The sequence below is a fragment of the Branchiostoma floridae genome, chromosome 4 (assembly GCF_000003815.2).
Source record: "Branchiostoma floridae strain S238N-H82 chromosome 4, Bfl_VNyyK, whole genome shotgun sequence".
Taxonomy (NCBI): domain Eukaryota; kingdom Metazoa; phylum Chordata; class Leptocardii; order Amphioxiformes; family Branchiostomatidae; genus Branchiostoma; species Branchiostoma floridae.
This window is the reverse complement of record NC_049982.1, coordinates 30,737,593-30,751,196: the sequence shown is the minus strand read 5'-3', so window position 1 is coordinate 30,751,196 and position 13,604 is coordinate 30,737,593. Positions and strand designations below refer to the sequence as shown.

Below are 13,604 nucleotides of genomic sequence, written 5' to 3'. Positions count from 1 at the left end.
AATGCACAAAGAGACACCAAAAACAATTAGTAACCTCCATTTCTCATGAAGGGTATTATTATAATTAATAGGTAAGGAATACTAATGAATTAGTACTGGTTGATGACAAATTCTGAAGCAGAAATAGAATAAGTTAGAATATCGATGTCAACAAAGTTTCCCCTTGACTGTACAATGTAGTGTAAAAACTGTTACTGCATGAAACCCGTTTATCTGAGGGCTCAAAATTTATTTTGGGGAATACATGTACACTGGTGCACATAATAACCTAGTAATTTTGGGTGCACAATAGGAGTGTCAGGGAAGCCTAAATACAAACTTAATATATTTGCTGCAACCTTTTTTCAGATTTTGAAATTACATGTCATGTAGCTTAAGCTTCTAGAAGTTCTAGTATTCACTTAAGTGTCAGTCAAGATCCTACAAACAGCATGCACTTTCGGATTTAGGTGCAGGACTGTACATATAACCCTTCACAAATATCTGACTAGCTGTATGAGTCAAAAATTAGGAGACTGCAAAACTTCAATTGTTACAGTGACTGTCATGAACCCAGATTTTGAGCCCTGAATGTACACGTACCAATAGGAAATTTTTGGTACTGAATTGTAGTACCTGACAAAGTATTAAAAAACAGATTATAGAATATAACAATCATCATATTTTAGCAAATTTGCTATTAATATCAGCCTACTAAAACATGTACATGTATACAGATTGAACATTTATTAGAATTTTTGAGCTTTGAATATCTGCTCTGAGCTATCTATATGTACATTACACAATTCATGTTGACTATCCTACTCAATGTTATATATTTAAACAGAACAAGTACTGTGCACTCTTGATAATTATGATCATAGCAACTTTTTATTGTATACCCAGTCTGGTAGAACCAGTTGCTGTTACAGTATTACAGTAACATTTAAAGGAAGTCATGTACAATAGAGGTGTCCTTAAAATTTTCCAACTTAAACAATTTAGCTTACAATGTCCATGTAGTTGATGACAATAAGCCTATTCGCAATTACCGGCGCGAAATGCATGACGGGTAAAATCCGCCATTTTGGGAGATAACTTGCCAACCCAGTGTTGCGTCACGCGTGTGTAGTGTCAGCGCTTGTTTAAGGAGATGGCGCTCCCGGCGCCGCGCCGTGCGGCGCCGCAGGTGTTCCCACCTGACAGGTACGAACGTACACCTGTTCTAAAGAAGATTCTAGAACTGTCAGTTAAGAATAAAGATAATTTCAAGTTTTTGAAGTCTGGTGTAAGACGTGTGTTTGTGTTTTACTGACAGTATATGAAGTTTTTTTCATTTTCGTTCCGGCCGTAATGGATGAGGAGGCGGAAGTTTATACACATGAAGAGCTAAGACACAGGACGGTTCTTCATAGTTATACTGCTAATTTGCTAATGCAGTTCTAAAATTGATTGGTTCATGGCAGTTATAAGCTCTGATTGGTTCCAGACAGTAGAAAAAGAAATGAAAAGAAGACACCAGCAAGAGCAATTTTATCCATATCGGGAAAACATAATTATTGTCAGCTCCTACTGCTAGTTTGTTAGTTTGTCTGTTCGATAAATCATTTCCCATTACACAAGCCACTTCATGAACAAAGGCAAAAGTAAGATCCCGTTGATTTTATTCAAAAAAATATGTTCCTACATCACCACCAGTATGGCAGCATAAATGTACAGAACTCACAACTTAATGTATGAAAAATGTTTGAGAATACATTTGAGGACATGTTACAGAAAGGATCCACTTTTATCTATTACATCTTCATTACATTGTCATTATTATCATCGGTCACTTATGGTGATGATGCCCCATCATATGACCTTGTAAACACTGGCATCGTGAATTCAAACATGGTCGGAAGTCTGTGGAAAGGGCTTCCAGACCTGGTCGTCCATCTTCTTCCATTGATGAGGCATCTGTTGGAGGACCAACCTGGGGTGTTCTACAAAAACGGTGTCCAGAGCTGCATCAAACAATGGGAGAAATGCATAACTCTGGGTGGTTCCTATGTAGAGAAAGACTAATAACTGTACCAAGTTTCATTAATCTCCTCCTATGGGAAATGGGTCAGGGGCATTACTTATTGAACGCCCCTGGGAAATGTACCCTCCAGGATTTTGAAGTCCTACAGTCGATTGTTAGCACGCTCTACGCGGATCCTCAAGTTTGCAACAGTTTTTGTTTTCTTTACTTTGTCTCTTGTCATGTGTCGCCTCCCCTATGCTGCTGGTGGTATTTCTAGTGTTGCATTCAGCAGCATCAGGTCCTCCTGGATTGGAAATCCCCTATCTGCCATTATTTTTATAACGTCATTTGGATCAACCAAATCTAAAAAGCCACAGTCCCAGGTAATGAACACATCAGAGGCTCTTCCGCCATAGGTCTTTGAAAGAAAGGAGATGTGCCCATTTGGTGTGATCCCTACAAACGGCTTTAAAGTATTGTGTTTTTATAGTCATACCATGTGGAGGCTTGTAAGTCTAAAGATCTAGGTCTCTCAATAAATATTTCTGTACAATCAATTATGCATCTTATTCTACTACATTGTTTCTTGAACTGTGGTGGCAAGGTCTTGGAAATTGCAGCTCTACTTGGCCATACTATCAGTGGTTGTAGTGTAACAGACAGGAAGCGAACCCAAGTGTTGGCAATCTGTGAGCAAGAACAGTTTTGTCCGACCATGGGTCTTTCTTGTCAGTGGGAAATGCATAGCTGGAAAGGTTGGGGACAGTTGCGTCATCAAAATCCTTTTTTTGTTCCATGTTTTTATTTGGACATGTCCCTGACTTCCTTTTTTTTAAAGTTGATACAAGAAGGTTGAAACCGCCTTGGTTGATATGTTCCATTACCGCAGCCGACCACTGCACACAGCCTCATGTTGAACTCCAGCACCTTAAAAAAAAGGAAGAAACATTAAAGCAAATATCAACACTTAAACAAAAAATACAGCTTTAAAGCGCAATACACTTCAATGCACATTCTACATGCACCCCTCCCCACCGTCACGTTTGCATATATATTAAACTTGAAGCGACCTTGCTTGCACATTTATAAGTACAATTTTTCAACCTAAAGCACCAGTTTAATACTAATACGGACATCCAAGCCATTTACTGCGATTATTAGTGTACTCGCTGTTGGTTCTTAACATTTTTTTATCTTTCTAATCGAAGTGTTGGTCACAGTACGAAAGCTCCTCAGTCAGTGCAAGCGGGGTCATGTCCGGACACGAGAGATCACGAGACAGTGACCATATCGGCTTTCATTATTGTGAAGACACAAGGTCGTGCATTTTAGCTAACATTTTTACGGTTTATAACATACGTAGGTTAAAATTTCCTAATTATGTCACACTGGTAACCTTTACAGACAAAAACCTGGCTGTAGTGAGAATGGACAAAAATTCTAGAAGTAAGCGGCAAAGATAGATGGCATCGTGCATGGGGGAGGGATGCATGCGTTATCACTAACTGTGGTAACACTTGCTTGGATACCGTCAAAAAACGTACCGTAAATTCCTCTGAAGCGAAACTGAACACGGTGTTTCAGGTACACAAGGTTTAGGACATCGTTGGAACATCAGATCCAGGCGGGTAGCTGCCGTTAACGCCGTGTAGAGGCTAAAAATCTCGACACTTGAACATTGAACCTGGACACACGCTGCCCTGTCGAACGCGACTTGTTTATCTCACTTTTTTCGTTGCTAAGGAAATTCCGCGCATGCGTACTGGTAAATGCAAATAGGCTTATAACAGCTTTTAGCATTGCATGTAATAATGTCTATAGACACTTTTCAACTGCAAATTCCACTTCTTATTATGTGTAAACTACATGAACTTTAAAACTTTTTTAAACAGTTTTTTCTAGTAAATTGTGCTTACAAAAAAGCTGAGTTAAGCCTTTGATACTACACAATGTATTAGAATTATAGATCTCGTATACATGTACTTTTTATCTATTAAACAGTAAGCAACTTGAATCCCAATGTTCATATTTGGCAGATAATTGGACTAAGCAATTACATCTTCCTGTTCTTAATGGATATCCATTGTAATCCATCATGGCACAGATCATTTCAAATGAAAAGGCCATATATCTAAGCCGTGTATATATAATGAAAATAAAGATCCTAAAACAGTACCTGTGTTGCTAACTTCACTCACTGTTAACTTCACTCACACTATACTTAGTCTAGTAAGAAGTTTAATTACTGGAAAAGTCACCAAGTTTGGTTGTCCTAGCGCAAGCCGCTTTCGAGTTATACAACGTCAAAGTTGGCACAGGCACTTTTACCTCCCACCCAGTCTGGATAGGGTTAAATGATATTCTACAAAGAATATTGATTAATCTGTATGCACTATGCAAGTGACTTTTTGTGCATTTTTCCATCACTGCTTTTGAAATGGTAGCAATGATAGACAGTTCAGCACCAAGGACAGGTGTAAATGTCTGCCAATTTCGCTATAGCATTTTTCCCTACCCTACAGAGTAATGTTCAACTATCTCTAGCCGTATGTCTGTGTGTGGACATCTGTGGACAAGGAAACAAACCTCTATTTTTGCATTCCTTGAACTACTTATATTTCTGATAAGATTACGAATAATCGTTGCAAGTACAAATCAAAGGAAAGTGATGTCCAAGAAAGCTGTCATGGTGTTGCTTTATTACAAAGTAGTATTTCGCTTCTTAAGGTTTATTGTAAAAAGGAGCACACAATCATATGAGAGTTAGAGTAGATCTCTACCACTGTGCACTACAGTGCTCAGACCGAGTTCCGTGGGATGCAGCATGCTTATGCAAGGGCAGCCTGAAAGTAGGGACTTGGGACACAATCATAGAAACTTTCCTTACCTCTCTGTGCCTTCTCCACTGAACATAGGCCATCCAGATGGTCCAAGACTTCCTCAGCCTTACTAGTCTGTACATGTTAGAAACAAAACGTGCTTCTTAGTCATAAGATCTGTACTAATTTATGGTATCATACAAATGACATATGTTTTCTTATATCAATGGGTAATGTTAAAAATCATACTGATACTTCATGAACCATCATGATACAAAAATTAAAATAACATTTTTTCTGGCTCGAAAAGAATTTGTTTTTGAATTTTTACAAATCCATGATTGTATTTTGGGTCTTGTCTCACAATTGAACATACTTTTTCTACTGGCATCAACATATGACTTTAATACAGAAACAATTAGTACTCCAAAAGACAGTAGATTTGTCCAAAGATTTTTTAAGTACTGTACCTGTAACTAAACCAGGGCATTCATGGGTCAGCCTCAATGTAAAGGTATAAAGTAATGTTTGTGAGCACAGGGAGGGAAACATCCTGCATTTTCTTGAAATTGTTGAATAGTTTGATATAAAGCACTTAGTCTAATGATTTTGTACTCACCTATGGTGGTTCCTAGCTTGTCTTGTAGCAGGCACCAGCTTGAGTTCTTCCCTGTGTTCACATTTCTTCACCCACATCACCCAAACTCTCTTTACCAACTGGGAAAGAATTGATTATAAATTCAAGCATATTTTTTCTATTGTGCAGAAGTGTACATACACGTACATTCTTCCTCCCTTTCAAAATTCTGCCCTTACAGTAGTTGTTATAGAAGCATTTTGTTTCATTTTATGACTGGGATAACAATATGAATGATGACAATTCTGATGAAAGCCCATACTATACTCCTAAACAAAATTAGTAAATACATATTTAAACCTTCTTGCAAACATCAAGGGAAACAAATTAAAAGGCAATTCAAAAACCACGGTGGAATGAATGCAGAGTCAAGGAGGCCATCTACGAGTATGAGCGGATCTATGAACCTCACTTTAAACTAGAAGGGAAAACTTTGCTTAGAACTCTCCAGTACATGGGACTCCACTTTGCTAGACAAAGGGGAATAACAGTTTGTACGATGGTGTTCTATCATTCTTGTTTGTCCAATGTTCAATTGACCAACCTTCCTGTTGGCTGTTTCCATTGCCATCTTGTTCTTCATGTCCTTCAGTCTCCTCTGGACTACAGCTAACTTCAACACAGACAGGTACGTTTTCTGAAAACAATAAGAAAACATTCATCATCATGTATGACATTGTTTTTATATTTAATCATAAGAGTTTTCTTTTACACGATCCCAAACATGTTTGTAACCCCCTTCGACACAGTTGATCACTCGGGTGGACTTCCTTATCCAGACTGCTTCTTTAATTCAACAGATTTTTCTGTTGTCTGAGGGGGATACAAACTCAGCCACGTTTGGGATAGTGTTCTCGCCGCAAAAGCGCCACCTACATGGGCTACATAAGCAAGACAGCAAGAAGCAGAACTCCAGTCAGAAGGTCTGAGGAAGGTGTCTGACAAACATCAAAACGTCAGCAGGAAGACTGAAAACCAGAAAAACTGGTTGCATAAAAGAAAACTCTTAATATGTAATATGACCTACCACCCTGATGAAATTATTTTCGGAAATATTATAAACTTAAGCAACATGATTGTAAGACTACCATAGAAGATCATCTGTGTTGATAGTATTACATTATACAATGGTAAACTTTCTTCCAACACAAAAGTATTCACAGCTGTTGAAAATTTGATCCATACATACCTTTGCATTGGAAGAAAGTAATCAATATTTTCTTTTTTGCCAACGTCATAATCTTTTAGCTATACATAAATTTGTAACTTGTACTGTTGTAGGTGGGAACAATGTATTTTCAGGCCAGGTCTTCACAATACAAACATGCTGTCCTGAAGAGTGTGTGAATACAATATCATAGCTGCAACATCTCATCTAATTTGTACTGAGTGATATACGTAATAAATGCTGGCAATAAAAATCTTTGCCTCACCAAACAATGCTTCCTTTGGTGCTGCACTGCTAGAGCCTCCAGATCTCTCTGCTCTCTTTGGAGTTCAATGACTGTAAGATGTTAAGGTCTGTACTACAGCAGCTTGGTAGTCCGTGGCCTTTTTATTCTACATTTCGGCAAAATCCTATAAGATGATGGGCTACATTGTATCTTTCACAACAGTAAGCCAAATTACTTGTCGTTGCTTTAATATAGATTCAAAGCATAGCATAAAGACATAAAGAGATAATCTCAAAGCAGATTTGGGATGGAAAATAAATGTTATTAGAAAAGGCCCCCAGCTAGGAAACTTTATGATTTTCTGCTCAAACATCTGCTTGGAGAATGACAACTTGAGTTTGAAGCACTTAATATACAAAATGTAGGTAGCATAAGCTTTTATCTTTATGTCATACCTGTGACGCGAAAACGTTCGATACGGGTGTTCTGGACCGGGTGATAACTTTCCGTACGGCCCGGGCTCTAAGTTGTATCACACGGGCTCCATTCGAATAAATCGAACTGTTTCGAGTGGGCCGAGTGTGGCGCCGTCGAAAATTCCAATACCTGATTCGGACGTTGGAACATTACTGTTGCAACACTTTTTTTTCAAGGGCAACAAATTTGTTCAACTTCTGGCGCATTTCGCATCAAACCAGGGGCTTTCTCCTTCGGCCGTCGTGAGATCCGACCCGCGGTCGGGCTGGTACCTCGGCTGATACGGAATACACCTTGTTGTATTCTATATTGATTGATGGTCTTCTCTTCTGTAACTAGGAAAGCTACAAGGAGACTAAAAATCAACCTTGACCTCCATCTTCTTAAAACCTAACATGCATACGGAATATCATTGCCATTACACCAAAGGCTTTCTAAAGCTAAGGTGGTAAAAAAAGCACATGCAACTGTTACAGATAAGTCGAAATCAACTTTACCTCTTACATTGCGCCCATGTATACCAAGGAGCTTTCCTAATTAATGAAGCTTCTTGCTTATACATGTACAAAGGTAACAAAGTGTTATAAGAAAGAACACAGCATCATCACCAACTGTCCTTGTGACCTCTAAGAAGTCTTAACTAAACACTACTTCTAGGTCCAAAGTTGTACATTATTCTTAGGACTAATTGGGAAACATTCATGTCTTGAAGATACCGTTTCCTGTCCACAACTCTCATTTCCTTTCTCGAGACGGAAGACATTCGCATTCCGAGATAAGCCCTCGGGAATCGCAGACGCAGAATAGATAACACCTTCTTGTACATTTTTAGTTTGACATGACGGCAAAAGACTACTTAGAATAGATCATATCTGTAGTTACTTATCAGCTAGACTGCTCCTTTTTTGTCTTGGCAATTTGCCTTTGTGATAGGATGGTCTTGTCAATGTGGAATCTAACTGGCACTGACGAAAGCAAGGAAGGGAATCTTTTAAACTCCTGAAATGATCTGACCTAAAAAAAATTGTAAAATGTGAAGATACATAACATGCATTGTACATGTTTTATGCATATTGTGGGTTCATATGGCATAGGAAAAAGTGTTTTTTTGTCTTCCTATTACCTACCCTAGAAAAACCTGCCGACACTAAATTTCATTTGGGTTAGGCAGTGGAGTCACATAGCTTCCGCTTAGAAGTTTTCTTCAGCTGTTTCCTATTGAAGTAAAAAAGTTGCTTGTCCCATCTAATAAAGGATAAATGAATCTATTACGCACATTAAAGTTTGACGTTGACGGTGATTATATTTTTTCCATGTAATTTCTTAAGGCTGGCAAAAACTATAGTATAACATATTACAATACATTAATCAAAGTAAACTGAAATTAATGAGGACACTAAGTGTTTTTCAATGCCAAACTTGAATGTTGTGCACAATAGATCCATTCATCCTTCATTAGATAGGACAAGCAGCATTTTACTTCAATTGCTGAATAAAAATTCTAACTGGAAACTAAAAATTCTAACTGGAAACTAAAAATTCTAACTGGTAACTAAGTGACTCCACTGCCAAACCAAAATAAAAGTCTAGGGGCTGCTGGTTTTTCTACGGTAGGTATGGAAACAGGAAACACAACATTTTTTTTTCATATATACTAGGCCAAGTCCTGTATCATGAATTGACCCTTTGTCCTGTAAATGATAGAATATTGCAATTTGCCAAAATGCTCTTGACAATCTTAAGTGTAACACAATTTTACTTACATGTCAATAAAGGTTACATTTTCATAAATTGTATATCTTATATGTACAGTCAAACCAGTATTAGCGGCCACCTATGTATAGCAGCCACCTGTCCATAGTGGCCACTTTTTGTCGGTCCCTTGGATTCGTAATGATTAAGAAATAGGCTTAGCGGCCACCTGTCCAATGCAGCCACGGCCACACGATTTCCGGTCCTGTTGATACAGAAACACTGCCTATTGCAACAATACTGCAGCCTTATGTCATCCTGCACCGAGTTTGAAATTGTAGTTTGCGAGGATTTGGAGTTCCTGACAGGTCATTTTGGCAGTAGCATTAAAGTTCAAGTCTTTGTCGGTGAATTTAAGATCAAGACAATGTTACTTGGTGAGAATGTTTAGTGGGAACTGAAATCATGTGTAGCTTGCTAATGGTCAATTGACCAACAGTTTCTCTATAGTGGCCATATTTCTCCAGTCCCTTTAGTGGCTGCTATAGACAGGTTTGACTGTAACAAGAATGGATACATGGAAGGATACAGTGTTTCCAGTGAGTTAGAGCCTTCCTAAGCTGTACTCTGTGTGCTAGTTCCTCCATGGCCAGTCTCTGTTCATGAGCTATGTGTAGAACATGCCATCTGGACTGCCAGTGGTGAAACACTCGCCCCAACAGCATTCTACGGTACACGCCTTCTGCATACGCTGCAATAAGACATTTTATAGTTTGGCCACAATAAGTAAATTTTATAGCTGACATCCTTTTCAGACTCCAAATTCAAGGAGGGAGAGTAAAAAAAAAAAACAGTAAAAAAACAAGATGGCTAGCTTTTAAAAAGAAACACTATAAATGTTACGACAAAATAGTCACACATACTAGTACATGTACATTGTATGCTGCTTTCTTTGCATAGCACATAGCATTTGGGAAAGTGTATGTCACAGTTTAAACTTTAACACACACCACTTGTTATTGGGTGGGCCGACTACTCACTCTTTGCAGCCAGCAGCTGAATTGCGAGGAGATTACAATAGGCGGGGCTAAATCGCAAGTGTCTGGAGCTAGCTGCCATTCGGCGCCATTCAGGTGACCTCAATACGACAGTAATTGCCCCAGGTGCGACCAAGGTACTGTAGGTTTTGAACCGCTCACACCGCACCATCGCACATGTGGCGGGTTCTTTAACGTGCCCGGGGTATGGCTCTCCCCAGACACGGGACCTCCATTTAACGTCCTATCCGAGGGACGACTCATTTTCACTTGAGTAAAGTGAGGAAAGTCGTGTGTAAAGTGCCTCTCCCAAGGGCACAAGATCGGCAGCATGGCGGATTCGATCCCGCAACCTCTCGGTCACAAGGCGAACACAATACCACTGTGATACGCAGTCCCACACTTCTAGTGGATCCGGACTAGCTGTTGCTTACATGTGAAAAGTTGAAACAGAGATGGACACTGTGAATCGTGCGGTATTGGGGGGGAACTTAAAAGTAAACTGTTCAAGATATCAATTGAAAGCAAACCCCGGAAAACAGGCCATTTACTTTTATTTCAAGGTCTTCATTTCACGCCAAGTTTTACCACGTTTTGTAACTGAAAGCTCACCTCTTCTTTGTCTTTTCTCCCTTCTGACTGTAAGATACCTCAGCCATGCAGTAAGGCACCTTCTTGTGATGATCAGATGATGTAGCTGTTTTGCTGATTCTATTTTCCTCTTCTCTTGCCTTCTCTGTTGTAGTGCTCTCACCCACACCTGCCAAGTCTATTAAATAATAACAGAGGAAGAATATGGTCTAATATTTTTCGTATTTTGTGTGTGGAAACAAATTTGTGGTTTCAACAGCTTTTACACAGTAGCAAAACAGGTAGTTAATGTGTTAGTGTAAAATAATGTAATTCAGCACTAAGAACAGGTAGTTAGTGTGTTAGTGTGAATGTAATTCAGCACTAAGGACAGGTAGTTTATGTGTTAGCATGAATGTAATTCAGCACTAAGGACAGGTAGTTAGTGTGTTAGTGTGAATGTAATTCAGCACTAAGGACTGGTAGTCAGTGTGTAAGAGTGAATGTAATTCAGCACTAAGGACAGGTAGTTAGTGTGTTAGTGTGAATGTAATTCAGCACTAAGGACAGGTAGTTAATGTGTTAGTGTGAATGTAATTCAGCACTAAGGACAGGTAGTTAATGTGTTAGTGTGAATGTAATTCAGCACTAAGGACAGGTAGTAAGTGAGTTAGTAGGTAGTAAATTACAACAACTGTTTTCCCAACAAGCAGTCATAGTACGTTGACAACATGTTAGAACAATCCGTTTTTGCTTACTTTTTCCATATAGGTACGATGTATAACCCTACAGCCTTACCTTAATTTTTTTGCTCAATTACTATCTTAAGACACAACAATTTTTCTCAACATGAAATAGATTTTAAGATCTATTAATAGTTGACATTCATATATACATGTAGCAGGAACTCTTGAAGTAAATCTTACAAAATTTATTGATTTCATTTTAATGACAGCTTTTTTTTTAGAATAACACCCCTGTTTCGGGGATTCAGCCCAAATGCCGAAAGTTAAGCTTGAATCTGGGAATAGAACATTTGCATAATATTATAGAGGTGTAGAACGCTGGAATTCACTACTATTAGCTGTGAAAACTGCACTATCCACACAAACATTCAAAACACTGTGCAAGAAAAATTTGTGACCTCTGACTTTCATCCCTTAACGACTTGTCGAGGACATGGACATTGTCATGAGTAAGGACATGATTTTGTTTTAGACGGTGAGTTGTATTAATATTGTAAATATTGTATTGTATGTCTGTCTTGTAGGTGTACCCAGGGACTCCATGAAAGCAGTGTAAGTTACTGATGGGAGCTTACCCTGGTAAAGAAACATGGAAATAGCCTAACTTTTTTTTCAAGGTAATCATGATATAATAATTACATTTTGTGTGAGAGTGTAAGACCAGTGTTGTAATGCCACAAGTTGTTGGTCCTTTTCCACTCTGGACTGTTCCAGTCTGGCTTGCCAAGTTCTCCACATTTGTCTGAAAAACAAAACAAACAGTCACAGAGTTGGTGACGCTTCTGCGGTAAGAAAACAATCCCAAATGTGGCTAAGTTTGTATCCCCCCCTTGTCCTGGTTCATCACTGGGGTTGACTAAGTTTAGCCATGTTTGGGACTGTTTTCTCACCGCAAAAGCGCCACCTACATCGGCTACATATAATGGTGAGAAGCAGAACTCCAGTTAGAAACTTGAAACAGTTAGTCACAGAGCTATTGTGAATACTGTACAAAATGTAAATTCCTACTCTTTAGAATACATAAAATTTGGTAAGGCCAATTGTTGATTTGATTACATTATAGATGACATCCTATCAGAATCCCAAAGCTGATGTGAGCGTGCAAATAATTGAAAAAAAAAAATTGGCTAAAACTAAAAAGTTGTTGCCTTCATCATGAAAAGTAAGAGGTCACAGAGGTTGTAATTGGCTTTATTATGAAGTGGTCTGGAAGGTTGGACAAATGACTATTAAAACACAGACAGTGTACAAAATACTTTTCTGAGCCAGGTTGCACAGTGTGCAACCTGGGGCAAAAACTAGGTTGCACAACTGAATTTCAAGTTGCACCACCTACAATTCACTAATTTCAGGCACAATACACACGTTTGTTTGGCTGATATAAAACAGAGCTGCCTCGGTCCATTTTATTTCTTTCAAGTAAATTGACAACGAAATCGAGTTCTTAGGCTCAAAATCTAAGTTGCACCCTGTGCAACCTGAGTTTAGAAGTAAGTTGCACCAAGCAAAAAGTGGTTGCAATGTGCAAGTGTGCAAGTGGGTATTTTGCACGCTGCACAGAGTATGCATGGTATACACAACAACACATTCTTCATTTTAGTGTTCATCCTACGATCATTGTCAAATGAAAAATAATTACAAAAGTTATACTTATATATATATATACAATAAACAATTCATAGAGTGACTGCAGCTATAATTGATGAAATTCATGTTTGCAAACCTTTTCTGTTAAGTTTATAACAGTACTGTAAGTGCAGAAATGTTTGCGGTGGTTTTATGTTCCGTTTTTCATGGTGGCCACTTCGCCGTAAACTTAAAACCACCGCAAACAATTATCGATTATATTATCTGGCTACAGTCTATGGCGCTATCGCGAACTTATAATCACCGCAAACTCCATTTTTTCGCTACGGCGAAAAATCCATTTTCTTGCTACCGCTAAATTAAATCCCCCTGAACTTAAATGCAATTACTGTAACAGTATATCATGAATCATATATATTTCCATGCAGAAATTCCCAAACCTTTGTAGACAGAGGTTTGCTCTGTTTGCTGCGATCCGATACATGATGTTTTTGGTCCTACGCACTTGCACGTACACGTGCCAGGCCTCCCATGTTCCCTCAAGACGCTTCTTGCTGTCTGCATTCAAACAAATATGAAATAAACACTTTGAATTTTCAGCAAACAACAGTACACACACATTCACATTTTGCTCCATGCAGTATGATATGCAGGCATA

General features: G+C 38.6%; 2 protein-coding genes across 2 annotated transcripts in view; both read right to left on the bottom strand.

Moving 5' to 3' along the window:
* The window catches only part of LOC118414804, a 1,072,569-nt gene that overhangs the window by 91,303 nt on the left and 967,662 nt on the right, over positions 1–13,604 (bottom strand). The gene's annotated exons all lie outside the window — the stretch shown is intronic.
* Positions 1–13,604, bottom strand: part of LOC118413766 (protein SFI1 homolog) — a 52,966-nt gene that overhangs the window by 26,147 nt on the left and 13,215 nt on the right. Inside the window, exons 7-14 of the mRNA XM_035817298.1 lie at positions 13,387–13,504; positions 11,999–12,101; positions 10,656–10,812; positions 9,596–9,757; positions 6,877–6,947; positions 5,988–6,080; positions 5,426–5,523; positions 4,875–4,941 (exon numbers count right to left, since the gene is read on the bottom strand). Of these exons, the coding sequence (XP_035673191.1) occupies positions 4,875–4,941; positions 5,426–5,523; positions 5,988–6,080; positions 6,877–6,947; positions 9,596–9,757; positions 10,656–10,812; positions 11,999–12,101; positions 13,387–13,504 (869 nt within the window). The remainder of the gene's footprint in view (positions 1–4,874; positions 4,942–5,425; positions 5,524–5,987; positions 6,081–6,876; positions 6,948–9,595; positions 9,758–10,655; positions 10,813–11,998; positions 12,102–13,386; positions 13,505–13,604) is intronic.